Genomic DNA, 18,671 nt, shown 5'->3' on the forward strand with positions numbered 1-18,671 from the left:
ATTGATATTACTGGGCTAATGAGACTCAACAATTTATGTTTTAAGGTTCACTTTTCAGAGCGCAATTGTGATGGCGCTCAGAATTTTAGGATTTTCAAGAAGCATCTACACTACACCACAAACATGGCCATTTATGATTTCATGAAACACGTGGTCACAAATAAACGAACGCCAGTTTGTGCACTATATATGGACATGACAAAGGCATTGGATTTTGTTGATCATACAATACTGTTAAAAAAAATGGAACAATATAGACTACGTGGGAACGTCCACAGCCTAATACAAACATACCTAGCCAACAGGAAACAGATAACGCACATTACTAAGCTAAGCCCACGTAGTAAAATGGAAAAAACTAGTAGTTCTCGAGAACGTGAAATTGCATACGGTGTGTCCCAAGGAAGCGTGCTAGGCCCCTTATTGTTTTTGTTATATTTAAACGACCCTCAAATATACAATATCCTACGATCCAACTCGAACTAAATATAAATGATGCTCCAGCAAGGACACTACACTGGCTTAACTGTAATAATTTGCAAGCAAACCTACAGAAAACTAAAGTTATGATCTTTCGTTTGTGAGAGCCAAAAATCACACCTCAAAAAATTAACGTCACATACAATGACTGTGTTGTAGAAAGTGTCGAAACAACAAAATTTTTAGGACTTAACATTGACAGTAAATTAAATTGGAAGGCACATGTAATAGAACTTAGTAAGGAGATAAGTAAATTCTCGTACGCACTTCATGAGCTTTCAAAAGTCGCTAATAGACAAACTGTTCTGACAGCATATCATGGATTTGTTGTATCCAACTTACGATACGGCATAATTTTCTGGAGAAACTCATGCGAAAAAGATATTTTTTTTAAAGCCCAAAAGAGCTGCATTAGGTCAATGTGTAGTCTTAAAATAAGGGATAGTTGTAAACCATTCTTTAATCAACTTAAACCTCTTACTTTGACCTCACTATATATCTATGAAATAGTTTTATTTGTAAAAACTAACCCTGATACATTTGTCAGAACATCTGAAATCCACAATATAAATTTAGGAAGCAAGAATAGATTACGTTTACATGGCAGCAACATTTCTTCTATGTACAATAGTGTTCTTGAAATGGCGCCTATTATATATATAGAATATTTAACAAGATACCTACAACTATCACAGAACTTAAGTTGACGTGTTTTAAAAAGAAACTATTTACCCCCTTATTCATAATAGTCTGCTAACTTAAAGCATTGCTAATTCTCACTCTGTCTTCTTCTATTGACCTAAGTCAGAATGAGAAAAAACACGTCTTAGCGGCTGTTTAAAGTTAGCGGAACATTACGAATAAGGGGGTTAAACTCCTACTGACAAAATCGTACAATTCCATAAAAGACTTCTTTTCGGATACAACATTCAATTCACATTTTTTTAAATATCATTTTACTTAATTTAATTACTTTTTACCAATTTCAATTATTATATGTTATTTCAAAATATTCAATAATTGATATGTATGTCATTGTGTATATATATATATATATGTCGGAGAAACACTTTTCTCAACGACATCATCTTTAGTGGTTTAGGACTTGGTGGGCGTCATGAGGGTAAAGTGGGAGCACAAAACACGATGATTATAGTTTTCACAATATTTAATTTAGTTTCAGCACGTTTAAATCACACAAAATCACAGTTACACATTCAAGCCGATAATTAATAATCAGAAAGAGAAATTATAACTGTTAAGACCGAGCAGTGAGTTCAAAGCGCCACTCTTTAACACCACTAACGAACCAACTCGATCCGTCTCCACTTCACGACTGAACTCGTAACAACTGTCAAACTGCCTTATATAAAGATTGCGCCTCGACCTCACTCAAGCCACGTGCTCTGCTCTGATTGGTCGTTACTTAAATTACGATAATAATGTTATTTAGTCTAGGAAAAACGTAACATATAAAGTAAGATCAAATTAAAAGTTATTAGAAGCTTTTACAATTTCAATAAACATTAAACATTGCACACTATGCGTTAAACAGTAATTCAGTTAACAATGGCTACTTAATATCTTCCTACTTTAAATATAATCACAAATCCGTTATTAGAAACATGTCTTAGGCTTTACAACAATGTTAAAATTCGTATTAAATTATATTAAGATTTCTAAAATGTGTTTACATGATAAAGAGACAATTTTATGCACTATCGTACAATCAACAAGCAACTCCTTCAATGGCTTCCTCCGACATATATTTGTTTGACTTGTTAGTAATTACTATTTGTATGCCACAGCATGCGGGCAAGGAATGGAGAACTTGTATTGTGATTTGTAACATCTATGTATACCCATGACTACAAAGAAATGATCTTATCTTATCTTATCATCATGAGTGCGCAAGTTCTAGAGGCACTTTTTTTTAAATTGAATAAAATAACAACAATAATTGTTGATATAGTCGAAATGGTACATTAGTTAAGTAGAACTAAAATTATTGTTATAATGCAGGTACAAGATAGAACTGAGCGAGCTGCAGATCCTGGTGGGTCGGGTGCGAGATAATTGGAAATACGCGCACACCAAAGCCACTTCCGCGCTACATCTACTCGACCGCTTCACAATATCTCTGCAGGTATCTATTGCAACTGTTAACCTCCGGTCTTTGAAATACATCTCCGCAAATTTTTTGAAAGTTTTCATATCGTATCGTTGCGAAAGGAAGTTCAATACTTAGTTTGATTGTGCGCGTCGGAAGGACCTTAAAAGCCGCACTGTAGGATTTTAGCCACGCTGCACTGTCAGATTGTGAGAATGAAATTTGATTTTTATTGTTGTTAACTATTATTATTTGGTTTTAAGTTTAGTTAAAATACTTTGATTATTTTTTAAAACGTGTTATTTGTCGTCCTAGCCGGTGTTCCAAGTACATAGATAAACAACAATGTGTGTGTGTGCAGGCGGAGCGCCGCGTGCTGCAGACACACGACCCGCAGTACCCGAGCGCGGCTCTGTGTGGCTCTCTGCCAGCGCTGGTGGCGCATCTCTCTGAACATAAGCTCTCTGCGCTGCGTCGCGTGCTCGCAGCGTACACAGCGCATAACGCCGCCTCCGCATCTCCTCCCACCGCACAAACCAGGTATCTAACAATCCGCTTCATCTGCCAAACGTCATCACGGCATCACGACACCAAAGTTTATACTAAATTTATGTAAAACCTATTTATCTACACCCACGCATTAAATCCATTAAAGATTCTAAAACAGTTAGCTTATTGCCAACATTAAAACCTTTGTCCTAATAACCATTACATCATCCAAACGAGTGTTGTAATGAAATTCATTACAACATTATATCATCCGTTTTCATAATAACACTCGTTTGGATGATATTATGGTTACTAGGACTGTAAGCTAACTGCTTCAGAATCTTTTATAGAGGATTGATATTATGGGTGTAGATAAAGTCTTATATGTAACTGTTGATAATTAGCTATTAAAACACTCATGTGATACTATTATCACCCACATTCGTGTTTTAATACTAGGAAGCGGGTAGGAAGCTAGGTAGAGGGTAACAATTATATCATGCTACTTTGGTGGATTCTGCGTGTTAAATGTTATCGACACAAATAAAATTTGAAAAACAAATTAATCCTAGAAGTGAGGGTTATCACTTTAAAAACATAATAAATTGTTTAAATGTTATCTACTCAATTATTTGTATGGGTTTCATTTGCCATCTATTTAATTGAGTGATCAAACATACTTTCTTTGCTATCGTTAAAACCTTGGCAGTTATATTGACTTGAGTAGTAGCCCCAGTTTCTTCACATTTCTTATGCTTTTTTTTCATAGATCCGCAGAGGATGAGGAGGAGCAAGTCCAGGACGAGGACAGCGTCGCCACGGAAAACGAGCAGTCTGAGTACTCAGTGCACAACAACGCGACATTACTCCTGCTTCAATTTGCTATTGACCAACTATCGCTAGAGGTAGGTCGCGTGAGAGCGCTACAAAAAATAGCTGTTTAAAATACTCACATCTCTTGCTGCAGGAAATTATTTGAAATTGTTAACTTCTATTATTATTGTGTACGACATGTGGATGGATGAAGTGGCATACTCTCACAGGGGAGCTATGTGACGCTAAAATGCCAGTTAAAACTAAAGGCAAGGTCTATAAAACGGCAGTACGACCTGCCTTACTGTACGTTATCGAAGTTTGCAGCCAAAAAGACCCATGAACAAAAGCTACATACCACCGAAATGCGTTTGCTGAGATAGGCGGGAGGAGTAACACTCAAGGACAAAGTACAAAATAAATATATAAGAGGATGCTTTAAAGTTGCACCCATAACCTACAAAATATCAGAACCTAGGCTCGGATGGTACGGACACGTAATGCGTAGACCCGACGATTATGTGGTGAAAAAGTGCCTTTCCATGGCTGCAAGAAAGAGGAGTAGGGGAAGACCCCAAACTACCTGGATGACGAATGTCCAAAGGGACATGAAACGCCTTGGCCTCAGTGACGAAGACGCGAAAACGCGATCTACATGGCGCCACATGATAACAAAAGCCGACCCCGCGTAACGGGATGAGGCGAGGACAAAGAAGAAGAACTTCTATCATGCTTTTGTTTATGTGTAACTTTTTTACGAAATTTAATAAATTGACCAATTATTGTAGGTACAATCTCGCGGGCGCAGCATAGCAGAGGTGCAGGTGTGCGGAGTGCGTGCAGCTGTGAGCACGCGGCCCGCAGACACGTCGCTGTCTCTGTCCGTGCACTCGCTGTTGTTGGTGGACGCGCTGCAGACATACGGCCCGGACTTCGAGCTGCTTGTCGCCAGCCACAAGCATGTCGGGTGAGTGAGAGATGTGCATATGTTACACTTGCGTACGTGCAATTTTTTGAAAATTTTAACTTTGCGATTCTTTTAGTAGGACTAATACGTTTATTTAAAACATTATAATGATAAAATTTTCGACAACTTTACTGTTTTGTTTATTTACTAACTACGTGTTTGCTGGCAGCATGGACACAGCGTCCGGCAGTATCCGCGGGTCGGAGCCGACGTCCCCCGTGTCCCCCACGTCCCCCGCGTCACCTGAGCCCCGCGCGGCCCCCACGCCGCTTGCACTGCATCACGCGTTGTACAACCTGCGATACTCCACTGAACGTAAATGCCTTACTCTCATACTATTTTCTAACACATTAATTGTAAAACTTAATATTAAAATAATTCTTTAATCTTTAAAAATGAATATATTATTATGAAAAATATATTTAAATCTTGCCCGAAATAGTATCCAATCCAAAGGTCGCTGGTTCATATCCGGCTCGAAGGACCACTATGTACTGTATTGTAAGGGTGATTAGATTGTTTATTGCTTGTCGGTTATAAGAACATGCTCTCGGTTCGAGGTCTTTAATGCTACTGTTTTAACTCAATGTAAATTTACTATGCACTAGTTTTATACGACCATATATATATATTATGCAATATTATTTTGAATAAAAATATTTGAATTGGAATATATGTAAATTTAGCAGAGCCGAGACCTTTAAGTCCTTCTCCAAGCTGGGCAACTGGGGTGCAAAGCAGCATGACGTCAAATAACCTGACCGCCGGTTTTAACTGGGGCACCAGAGGCACCGCAAATGTTTGGAGTGATGGATGGGGCTCAGAAGGCCCTGCTTGGGCCGCTCCGGGCCTCGTGGATTCGGAGGCGCTCATCGCCGTTGACCTGTGCATCGTGAAAGGAGAAGCTGATTCTGAAGATTTGAGGATTGCTAATATTTTGTTCAATAACTTGGACGTCATAGGTAAGCTTTAAACGTTAAGTGTAATTGTTAATTAAAGGATATAATAAGACCCACATGCATTAATATGCAGATGACGGTACTGGAGATGCCGTATATACGAGGGCTGCACTAAAAGTATCAGGAATCAAGAAAGTGACACAACATTACTATTTAAAAATATATTTATTGCTTTTCGAAGTATTCTCCGCGAAATTTGACACATTTTTCCATACGATGAACCAATCATTGAAGCAACCATTCCATTCGGAAGTTGGGGTCTCCAAAATGGCCGTTTTGTAGGCGTCCACAGCTTCTTCAGGTGATGAAAATCTCTGACCACGTAATTTATTTTTTATTTTAGGGAAAGTATAGAAATCTTTAGGGCTTAGGTCGGGGCTATACGGCGGATGGTCTAATAATTCTATGTTTTCTTGCTCTAAAAACTCTTTTGTTCTGTGCGCGGTGTGAGAACTCGCATTGTCGTGATGGAGGAAGATGTGGCAAACAAATGCTAGCATACCATTCTGCATTAACCATTCTTTGTCCCTCAAGAGGAATAGTCGCAACATGGCCGGTTTTGGACACAAACGTGGCCACCATCTTTTTTGCAACACTCTGAGAACGAACAATTTTTGTTGGCTTTAACTCATTTTCGAACACCCAAACTCGTGACTGGTTTTTTCTTTCGGGTTCGTACTCGTATATCCAGGATTCGTCAACTGATACGATGTTTTATACAGCATTCGAGGATCCTGCGTGGATTCTTTCGAGAGTTTTGAGGCACCAAGTAACGCGAGCCGCTTTTTGCTCTTCACAGAGCAAATGCGGTATCCATCGGAAAAACAACTGTTTTACACCTAATTGTTCATGCAAGATTATTTGTTTTTGACTCATGCCAATTTTATGGTTGCCTGAATTTTGCGGTATGTCACACGTCGATCTTCCTCAATCAGCTTACGCACAGCATCAACGTTTTCTTTGGTGACTGCAGTTTTTGGACGACCTTGACGGGGATCATCACTGAGCTTGACACGTCCACGTTGAAATTCAGCAAACCAGCGATAAATTGTGGTTTTGGATGGGGCTTCATCACCAAATGCAGAAATCATCCGGTCAACACACTGTTTTGTGTTAAACCTTTCGAAAGTCATAATAAATCTTTTTTTTTTTTATGGAAGAGGAGGACAAACGAGCGTACGGGTCACCTGTTGTTAAGTGATCACCGGCGCCCACAATCTCTTGCAACACCAGAGGCATCACAGGAGCGTTGCCGGCCTTTAAGGAAGGTGTACGCGCTTTTTTTGAAGGTACCCATGTCGTATCGTCCCGGACAAGGAACCTCATTCCACAGCGTTGTAGTACGTGGAAGAAAGCTCCTTGAAAACCGCACTGTGGAGGACCGCCACACATCCGGATGGTGAGGATGATATCCTAACTTGTGGCGTGTCGTGCGAAGGTGGAATTCAGCGGCAGGAATCAGGTTAAACAGCTCTTCGGAACACTCCCCGTGATAAATGCGGTAGAAGACACACAATGAAGCGACGTCTCTACGCAACGCCAAGTGATCCAGCCGTTCACAGAGCACTGTGTCCCCGACAATTCGAGCTGCTCTGCGTTGCACGCGGTCAAATGGATCGAGCAGATACTGGGGTGCGCCAGACCAGAGATGACAGCAATACTCCATGTGTGGCCGGACCTGCGCTTTGTAGAGCGCTAGTATGTGGGCCGGCTTGAAGTATTGCCGTGCTCTATTAATGACGCCCAGTTTCTTTGAAGCCAATTTGGCTTTGCCTTCCAGATGACCACGAAACTGCGTTGGCGACTCGACCAATTGGGACAGACCATACGCCAATGCAAAAGTATGCACAGATCGCCCTGCATAGTCTGTGGTACGTGATCCAAGCCATTCGGCATTGAGCCCGTTGAAATCATCCAAGACTACGATTTCAGCGTGTGTCTACAGGTACCACTATGGGACCTGTAGACACACGCATAGATGCGGACGCGGTCCTTGAAATCTACGCGGAGCCAGAGAGTGGACAGGTCCCTACCCTCAAAATTGCCGAGACGGTGACAGCAGATATCCTCCCTAACGTACACACATACCCCGGCATGAGGCAAAAAATTGTGCTCAATTTTGTACCCGGGGTACGTTAAATATGACGTATCGCTAGGTCGAGATATCTGCCTCTTCGTAAGGAAACACAAGGCCGGCTGCGCCGTCTCAAGGTGGTGGTGGACGGCGTTTAAATTGGAGTGAATTCCCCTGATATTGCAAAAGTCCACGTTGAGTGTGGAGCGGGGTGCCGTGGTGTTACTACCTCGTTTGTCCTTGGTCAGGCGCGGTTCTATGCCCTCCCCAGAATACGAAGGGCAGCCCGAGCTAGAGTGCTCGGGGAGGCATTCTCCGACTCTGGTAGAGCCGGTATCTAATCATCTAATCAGGGCAATCATCGCTCTAGAATTTTCTCGAGTCAATTCCATTTTCTCAACGACTAAACAAGTTTGAAAAGACCTTGTAACAAGACCGATAATCTGTTTTTAAATAAATAAATGGTATTCGATTTTTGAAACCAAGGAGTTTCAATTAAAAAGATTTTAATATGACAGGAACAGTGGAAATATTCCATTGCCGATACTTTTAGTGCAGCCCTCGTATCGGCGGTGGAATAGATAAGTTGAACCTTATACAACTAACTTAACCAAAAAAACATGTGCAATATCACCACTCTTCAACAGCACTTGCCAGATTTGCGGTGTGTAAATAGAGACTGCCTAAGTAAAATTAGAAATTTAGCTTAGTATGAAACGTGCTGTGAGATTTGTTTTAAGTTTAAAAAAGTAATTACAATATGGCGAACAAGTTTAATAATAATAATAATCTGGCTACGTTTGAAAGCGAACAGTTGCTTAAAACGTAGTTGATTTCGGCTGCCTCAGTTTTTTACAAGATTATAGAAGTCATCTGTCAATCTATCAATGACTGCACGTTACATACAATCGAGTGAATCGCTTTTTTCTTAGAGAGTTTCGCTAGGCTGACTGTTATGTGGAAGAAAAAACCAAATTGGCCTTAAAGAAACTGGGGGTCATAAATAGAGAACCGGAATACTTTAAGCCTAATCCTAGTGCCCTACAAAGCGCATGTCCGGTTACATACAACTGTCTTCCATTGCATTTATCACGAGGAGTACTCCGAAAGTTCTGTTTTCAAAGAACTTTCTGCCACGTACAGCTAAACTATGGAATCAGCTTCCTTGTTGCGTTTCCGGGATGGTATTTGTGATTGTGTTGCAAATTTAATAATGACTATTTATCCGTAGCTAATCAAGAGACGATAGTGGAACTGATTGGGTTCGTACAACGCGTGACTGGGGGAGGCACGGGGGGTGGCGCGGGAAGCGGGGCTGGTCGAAGCGCGCCTCAGGAGAACCAGCCCACCTCTAGCTCAGCAGATGATATTATTGTGAGAATCGTTAATTTGCTCTTAAGAATTGAAGTCTTCCGTTACTTTGTTATGGATCCCATAAGCAGAACCTAACCAAATTACCTTTGAAGTATATCCTTTCCAATAAAAGAGAATTATCGAATCGGCTAGCGCGATATTGAGTTATTCGTAAATTTGTTGCGTACATACTTATAGCCTCCTCCAACTTTTACCAAGGCCTTCACCCGAGGAGGGGTTCATGTCCAAAAATAACACATACAAATAAGTAACACGTACTAACATCTAGATATTAAGAAAAATATAAATGAACACTAAATTACAACAACTCACCATATATTTTTGAGTCGTTAATGTATTATTTAATTACTTTTAATAGAACACTTAGGCTTGTTGATTGATACACGACTAAGGAGAAAAGTGTGCTTACATTGTCTTTATGCACACTTTTGCCGTTCCGTTATCAGACTGCGAATGATATGTCCATATGTATAGAACGTCATTGTCAAAATTATATAAATATTTTGAGACATATGGTGCCAGTCGTTCCGAAAATTTGGTATTAACTCTTGGGCGAGTTATAATAAATGTGCTTTTCAATTTATTGGTAGCAAAACACGGAGTATTGTGATCATTTTTATGCTCCTTCATCTTCCTACACTTGCCAACATGAATAATTGTCGAACTTACTGTACTTAGCACGCCGCATTTTTTAATACAAATTTTCCATAGGGTGTCGTCGGGGCTGGTTCTCAGGCGTCTGGTTATCAGTCTCAAAAAGTGTGGTCTTTTATGCAGATGTCAGGCGCGTCTCGCACGGAGCTCACGTTCGACTTCCACCGGCTGGGCGTGCTGCTGGTGCGAGCGGGCGTGCGGGACGGCGAGCTAGTCGCACACAAGATCGCCACGGCCACCGTCTGCGACGCCCGGATACAGGCCACTGCACGTACGTCGTCACTTGTTCACGGCCGCTTTGATGTAAATTTTTTTAAGCGATGCGAATTCATTTGAAGGAACATTGAAACGTCTTACTACTATACTTCAATCTTACAAACAAGAAAATTCTAAATGTGTTTCTATAAACGGGAACGCAGGGCGCTGTCGGTTCGAGTGAATATGATAGCACACAGATTCGCGCGTTGCTCCACTGAAGTGAAAACACATCGCTCTATTCGAGTAGCCTGTGGGCGTGCTACACTAATAAATCGTACAGCGCCCTGCGAGTCCAGTATAACAACGCCTTCAGAGCACTAGTTGCAGCTGCCACGTTTTTGTAGCACGTCAGCTATGTTTGCACACGCAGAGGTCGATAGCTTTGGCGCCGTCCTACGTAAAAAAGCGGCTTCTCTTCTCCGCCGAATTCGTGGCAGCAGTAATAGTTATCTGAAAGCGAAAGCCGACAGCGGGGACTGTCCGTATGTTGGCCATTTAATAAAAAAAAATATGTCTCTTCGTATTTATAAATACTAACACAATTAGATTCTAAGTTAACTAACAATGGATTGTAGTTCTGAGAATATACGTTTTATTATTATTAGTTATAACATAGTTTTTGTCATGCATTAATTAATAGAATTTTTGAACTTTTATCTGGCTTTTACCACCACGCGAAACCAGTGGAACTACAAGACACATTTGCGTTTTATGTTCTTCTAATATATAAAATTCTCGTGTCACGGTGTGCGGGACCGAACGCCTCCGAAACGGCTTGATCGATCCTCATGAAATTTTGAGTGCATATCGGGTAGGTTTGAGAATCGGACAACATCTATTTTCATTCCCCTAAATGTTAAGGGTGGTCCACACGTTTTTTTTTAATGATTTTGACATTGTTTTTTAATTTGTTTGATTATGAGTCAGCATTAAAAAATACATACAACTTAAAATTTTCACCCATTTACGATCAACAGTTACTTTTGTATCGCGATTTTAATATCGGCAATACAACGTTTGCTGGGTCAGCTATTACGTGATACGTTGTTTGTCCGCGATGGACTCCTAAACTAATGAAGGGATTTAAATGGGGATTACTTCATGGTATGCAGTCAGCAACTTGAGAGATAGGATACTTTTTATTTCGATTTGGGACCTATAATTATTTTTATTTCCAATGTTTGTTTGGTATGGACATATTTTCTGTGAGAGAATTTATTGACGCACGGTTTGTAAAACAATTGCATTATAACAACTGGGAGCATATTTTACTAAATAATTCTTGATGTTATTTTATTTATTATATATAGAACAATGTCTGTCGGGTCAGCTAGTATCTGTATAAATTTATAGAATAGATTAGAGGTTCGATATAGTTATGGTATGTGTGGTGGTTGCAGACGGGTCGCTGGTGGAGGTGAGCGGGTCGCTGGGCGGCGTGCAGGTGGTGTCTCTGTCGGAGGAGGCGGGGCTCCACTCGCGCGTGTTGTCGGCGGGCCGCCCGCCCGCACCGCTCGCGGCGCACTCGCAGCCCACCGACGAGAAGGCGCTGTACTTCACTATATCGAGGGACGTGCTACCGGCTGATGAAGATGGTATCTATTTCAATTGAATCTATGTCTTATCTATTCAAATTATTAATACCGAAGCATTCAATAAGTTTCGTTGTCGCTATTTAATAATCTTTAGATAATTTAAAGACTAGAAGATAGGTGAATGAAGTCATAATTGTTATTCTTCGTTAGATTTTTTTAATTTTTGGATCTATGATTCCTGAGGGGTACTTATAAAACTTACTTCAAAGGTATTACATGGAAGTGGGGGAAGGTTGTTTTTTTTTAATGGGTCGAAAGTGACCCCTAGGGCAAATGTGTTACCCAAGGGACGTTTTCGACCCATCATACTTATACATAGGGTCAAGTCAATAACTCTTTAATAAAATTGTCCTTACAGTGTTGAAATTGTTTATTTATCTACACCCATGCTTTAAATCCTCTATTAAAAATTCTGAAACAGTTAGCTTATTACCAACATTAAAACACCGTAACCGTCGTAATAACCATTACATCATCCAAACGAGTGTTGTAATGTTGTACTGAATTTCATAACAACACTCCTTGGTTTTTTTTCGATCCCTTCATGCACAAAGAGTTTCAACAAACAGCCAAATTCTTATTGCTCGATACGTGGTATCTGTATGAATTTCAAAAAAAGAACATTTTCGTTTATCCGCGTTCCACACTACCAGAACATGGCGCGCCGTAAAAAAAAGTAGGTTATTCGAAATCCCGCCATTTTTCTTGAAAAAATGAGCGATTCAAGTTTTGACAGCACACCGCCGGATATTTTAAAGTCTTGTATGCAACTGTTGATAATTAGGTATTAAAACACTCATGTGATACTATTATCACACTCGGTTTCGCCTCGTGTGATAAACCCACATTCGTGTTTTCATACCCCTTATTACACAACAGTTGCATAAATAACTATTATGAATTCAATTCAACATTTCAAGAATGAAAGCCAGAGAAGCATTTTACATACAAAATTAACACCAAATTTTTTGATTGCCGTCACTGTTTTATTTTTGCACAATCCACGTTTTGAAGCCAAATCTTATAGGCTTCCCTCTGATATGCTGCTTATAACCATTTCCTCCGTAATATGTTACCATGGATTCATCAATGCTTACCTTTTTTTTCGATACGAGCATACCGAATAAATTTTGTTTCGCCATCTTATCATTATCTGGTAGTTAATAGCGTGCAATAATGAGCCGCTCATTTTTTATGGTTCAATGTACTGGTTCAATGATCTGGTAGCTAATAACTGGCCACATGGAAATAACGCATTATTTCTTTGAATTGATTTCGTCGCATATTTTTCTCATTATTACTGCCAACAGGGTCACAGACTAGGCGATGCTGCGCGTACTCTTCCACGCCCTCTTCTGCGTCCTCTTTCACGCCCCTTCCGTGGCTTCTTCTACCCCCTGTTCAGTTTCAGTTGGGTCAATTGTACGTCATCGCCTTCCTCATCCTCGATTGACGTAGTTTCTTCATCAGACGGACGCCTCAAAGCTAAACTTGCAGGAGCTAGTAGCTGTTGACGGGATAAATGATGGAAATACACACCCTCTTCATCACCGGAATCACCATCAGATACCTTACCATACCCAGGAGGGTCAATATAAATACCAGCACCTTGTATCTCATCGTTAAAATTGAAATTTTCCAACACCTCTATTATTTTATTCGTTGTAAGCGCTCGCATGGACCTAAAAATAAAAATAGCAATTGAATACACTTCTTCCCACGGGGTCGTTGACGACCCACAGATATTTCGACGACTACCTCTTTGTCACAAAAGGTTATTTTTAAGCAATTTTTCTGTCATACGATAAGTAAACTGTGTAATTTTATTACAACAACAATTTCACAGATATATTTACAAAGAAAAAAATATTACTTACATTTCTCTCAGCAAAAATGCACTTTTTTGTCATAACAAATCAAGTCTTAACTTGCACTGACACCAGCACTCTCAAAATTACCGATCAAACTAAGTTGGCAAAACAAATATGTTTGAAGAGATTGAAGAGATAATACAATTTACATCTGATAAATAGCGCTAGACGTCACAAATGACCTATTTCGTTCACTAATTTACACATACATTACAAACCTTTTTGTACTCACTTGTTTGATTGTGTAAAATAGTATAAATAATTTGAATAAAAATACTAATGAATTAGCCGTAAGTTATGTATATGTATCTTTGTATCACTTGTATCATTATTTATGGTATTTTTAATTAATGCAATGTGGAGATACTGATAACTTCTAATAATCTATTACTAGTCTTGCTTGGCAGATTATAATATTCTGTTACAAATAAAAATGCTTTTTTTGTGACGCTATGTTATCATAATAAAACATTTGTATTGATTTATTGACTATATTTAATCAGATCTAGACAAGACGAGTACTCTTATGTCCAGAACGTTGACTTCCAGCCATGATTGGGTAGTCCGTGCCTTGTGATCAGCTGCAGTGCCTTGCTTAAAAGTCTATTTAGAAACTAATTCTAATTCTTCTTCTTCTCTCTCAGAGCGTCATTTGTTTCTGAAGCGGTATTAGTATCTAGTATATTAGAAATGACATCAAAAAAAATTTCTAAAGGAATCAATTTTTGAGAAAATAAATGGCTTTTATGCCTTTTCATTGTTTTTGTGACTATACACAAGCGTAAACACAGCCTCGTGACTCACCCTCAGTGATCTTTTTACGTTCCTGTCTGATTCAGTGTTTGCGGGTGTTACAGCGGGTGAGGCGGGCGCGGAGGTCACGGGCACAGGGCGCGTGTCTGTGAGCGTGTCAGTGCGTGTGGCCAGCGTGTGGTACACGCACTCGGGCACATTGCTCCGCGAGCTGCAGAGCTGCCTCACCGAGTTCAAGCGGTATCTCGCCAACCTGGCGCGCTCCATCCGCGACGCCGCGCACGACATGGCGCTCGGTCTCGTTCATCCCAGGTGATCCCCTACATTCTATATTAAGGGCCTACACAACTAAGATGTGAGCAGTACTGCAGCCGCACAACAGTAGTGTGATACGAATCGCCTGATTTGCAGTCCGATATGTGTGCGATGCTCCAGTAGCATCGCACACATAGCCGTCGTTGGGATTTTTATACTTTACTGAAAAGAAAATACCATAATGGCCCCCCTGACACTGTGGAACTTTGTTAGATGTTAATATTAGTCGTAGACAATTGCAAATCTCTTAACGTGTGTCTATGGATGGTGTCATCTATTGATGGCTACTATAGATAAGTTCTACTGGGAGGAATCACAGAATGCACTTGGTATCTTCTGTGATTTATCTAAGGCTTTTGATTGTGTTCAACATTCAACGCTGGTCAGGAAGCTATGTCACTATACCATAGTGACATAGCTTCCTTACCAGCTATACCTAAGAGGATCTGCACTCGATCTGCTGATCTCATATTTAATTAATAGGATTCAGAGGGTCGAGGTGAATGGCAGGAGATCTTCTCGGACTCCTCTCGGTATGGGGGTACCACAAGGCTCTATTCTTGGACCCTTCCTCTTCCTAATTTATATAAATGATCTACCTAACCTTGTAGAAAAAAAACACAAGGTGGTATTGTTTGCGGATGACACTTCACTTATATTCAAAGTGAAACGAAGCCAAGTTTTATATGACGAAGTAAACAATGCTCTATCTGACATCGTGTACTGGTTTAGCGCCAATAACTTATTGTTAAATAGTCATAAAACCAAATATTAAATTTACAGACGAAATGTCAAAAATGACCAAATGTCGATGCGAATATTTTATTGAATGGAGAGGTGGTAAAACTAGTAGAATCTGCTGTATTTCTTGGCATTACTCTTGATTCCAAATTGCAATATTGGAGGATTGGCGAATAAGACTACTTCTGCAGCATATGCGGTTAAGAAATTTAGACGGTTAACTGATATAGATACGGCGCGACTAGTATACTTTAGTTATTTTCATACTATTATGTCCTATGGTATTATATTGTTATGGGGCAGTGCGGCCGATATTAATACCATCGTTGTGCTGCAGAAGAGGGCTTTTCGCGCGATTTATAACCTAGGTCCTAAAGAATCATTAAGAGAAAAATTTAAAGAAATAAACATTTTGACTGTTGCTTGTCAATACATTTTTGATAATGTTCTGTATGTTCATAAGCACATTGAGGAATTTTCTAGAAACTGTGACATTCATAATGTTAACACGAGGAACAAACATAAACTTGTTATGCCTACTACTCGGTTGGGTCGAGTTAGTAAGTCTTTTGTTGGGCGATGTATATGCTTCTACAATATGAACCCAGAAAATGTTCAAAACAAATGTGTTACGAAATTTAAAAGAATTGTTAAAAAACGTTTGTGTGGGAAGGGTTACTATAGCAAAAACAATTTTTATAATGACACAACGGACTGGGAATAAAGCGAACACCCTCAGGCTCTTTAATTATAAATGTTTATTGTACGATATCACTTTGTAATCCATATTTTCTATTTAAAAAAAAAGCCCGCTGAGTTTCTTGCGCCAATTCTTCTCAGGTCTGAGGCAGTCTCTTTTGAATGGGTGGTAGTTTTTGACGTTCAATAAGTGATTTTAAATCCTATCTCGAATAAAAAATTTTGAATTTGAATTTGATAGATTTTGTATATATTATGAATGCATAATACATTTTTATTAAAGTACATTGAACCATAAAAAATGAGCGGCTCATTATTGCACGCAGGGCGGATTCCCTGTATTCAAATCCGAAGGTATCCCTGTCGATGGAGGGCGTGTCGCCGCGACGCCGCACTACTAGCCTCGCCTACTCGCTGGACGAACCCGACCGAGACCAACGCATCGTGCTCAGGTTGTATTCAATATAATCAATGATTTTTTTTATGTAGTTAACCATAAGCCATTTGCCGTTTTTTGTTGATAAATTTTTAGTGAAAAAAGTAATGGCAAGCTCCCAGCATCTATGACATGTTCACGACCTTACGGTTGGCAACTCGTTCAGGCTGTTTATCGTTACGATAAGAAATAATAAACTTAGCGCAAAGAAAAATTACCATGTTTAAACATGAAATGTTAATTAATAACATTCTTGTATTTTTACGTGCAAGTCATTTACTTATGCCAGACGAATGTCTACTTAGCTAAAACTCACGCCACACGGCTCTATTATACTTTTTTTTTTAAATGAAAATAAGGGACGACATGAGCAGGACGGCCAGCTGATGGTAATTGATACGCCCTACCTATTACAATGCAGTGCCGCTCAGGATTTTTGAAATACCCAAAAACTCTGAGCGGCGCTATAATTGCGCTCGTCACCTTGAGGCATAAGATGTCAAGTCTCATTTGCACAGTAATTTCACTAGCTACGGCGCCCTTCAGATCGAAACACAGTAATGTTTACACATTACTGCTTCACGGTAGAAATAGGCGCCGTTGTGGTACCCATAATCTAGCCAGCTTCCTGTGCAACGGTCTCCCCACTGGTAAAACTTTATGGGATTAGATCATCCATGTTTGAGCTCAATGTAATGTGTCGTGTGGTTGTGGCGCAGCGTGAGTGTGGAGCTGGAGTCGCCGGTGGTGGTGCTGCCCCGCGCGGCGCGCAGTCCGCAGGTGTTTGTGGCGCACCTGGGCCGCATGAGTCTGACTAACACGCCCGGCGCGCCCAACGACACTCGCTACACCGTGCGCGTGCGCGACATCTCGCTCGTATCTGTGAGTCACACTACCATCTTAATATATATAAATTACGTTTACGTTGTTTGTCCGCGATGGACTCCTAAACTAATGAACGGATTTTAATGGGGATTACTTCATTGTGTGCAGTTTAGTCCAACTTGAGAGATAGGATAGTTTTTATTTAAATTTATTAGACATTATTTCTGTGATAAAATTTATTGACGCACGGTTTGACAGATCCGCTTTGAAACAATTTCTTTACAACAGCAGAAGCATATTTAACGAGACAATTCTTGACGTATAGTGACGTTCTATTAAATGTTGTTCTATTAATTGAAATATTATTGACAAATTAATAAGAATCGTATTTTATTTATTATGTACAGAACAACGTCTGTCGGGTCAGCTAGTATAATATACTATATACTACTGATGAGTACAACACAGATTTAAAAATATATTCAGTTGTGGCAATCGAAACGAACAACATGAGGTCGCGGTTTTTTTTAAGTGTTCGTGGCGGCATTATTACGACACGTACATCTTGGTGAGTAATGGATATGTAATGGTCGAAGTGGAAGAGTTTCATATGAGATTTTACCGCTGTGATTGCTTTGGATCTTCATAGCCAACAACGTATAAGATGGCAAAAAGTCAACGAACAAAATGGAAAATATATACTAGTTATTAAATGTAAATAAACAATATTATTATTATATTAAATATTAAAAATAAAAATACTTATATGATATTTCATATAAAATGTGTAGAAAATATTTCCCCAACCTATTACTACCTTGTATAATTACAAAATCTACAAGAAAACATACAAATCACTGGAAATCATTGATTAAAAGTTTAAAAATACAATAAATTCAGAGATTTGACAGTATTATTATAGAATATACTATGCTTATAGCTTGAAGTGAGTGAAGAGTTGCTGCGACAAGGGCGGGCATCGAGTACCAACATGCAGCAGTTGTACGAGACCTCGCGCGGCAAGCCAGTACTGCACGACACAGCCCTGCATCTCGCCATCACGCTGGCTGACGGCGACGTCAAGGTATGCCGGTCCCACATTCCTCGTACTCCACTCAATGACAGTTATCATTTACATTACGAGGGCGGCTCTGAAAATCTCGGGAATCAAGGAAGTGACACATTACTATTTAAAAATGTATTTATTGCTTTTCGAAGTATTCTTCGCGAAATTTGACACATTTTTCCATACGATGGA

The 18,671-nt window shown here is 39.7% G+C and overlaps 1 protein-coding gene across 1 annotated transcript in view; it reads left to right on the top strand.

Annotated features, from left to right (window-relative positions):
* The window catches only part of LOC126965054 (intermembrane lipid transfer protein Vps13D-like), a 53,079-nt gene that overhangs the window by 5,214 nt on the left and 29,194 nt on the right, over window positions 1-18,671 (top strand). The window contains exons 6-18 of the mRNA XM_050808502.1: window positions 2,503-2,626; window positions 2,952-3,130; window positions 3,849-3,984; window positions 4,681-4,859; window positions 5,029-5,174; window positions 5,546-5,821; window positions 9,124-9,266; window positions 10,044-10,191; window positions 11,579-11,773; window positions 14,502-14,709; window positions 16,479-16,604; window positions 17,308-17,470; window positions 18,354-18,497. Coding sequence (XP_050664459.1) covers window positions 2,503-2,626; window positions 2,952-3,130; window positions 3,849-3,984; window positions 4,681-4,859; window positions 5,029-5,174; window positions 5,546-5,821; window positions 9,124-9,266; window positions 10,044-10,191; window positions 11,579-11,773; window positions 14,502-14,709; window positions 16,479-16,604; window positions 17,308-17,470; window positions 18,354-18,497 — 2,167 coding nt within the window. The remainder of the gene's footprint in view (window positions 1-2,502; window positions 2,627-2,951; window positions 3,131-3,848; window positions 3,985-4,680; window positions 4,860-5,028; window positions 5,175-5,545; window positions 5,822-9,123; window positions 9,267-10,043; window positions 10,192-11,578; window positions 11,774-14,501; window positions 14,710-16,478; window positions 16,605-17,307; window positions 17,471-18,353; window positions 18,498-18,671) is intronic.

The sequence above is a fragment of the Leptidea sinapis genome, chromosome 1 (assembly GCF_905404315.1).
Source record: "Leptidea sinapis chromosome 1, ilLepSina1.1, whole genome shotgun sequence".
Classification (NCBI taxonomy): domain Eukaryota; kingdom Metazoa; phylum Arthropoda; class Insecta; order Lepidoptera; family Pieridae; genus Leptidea; species Leptidea sinapis.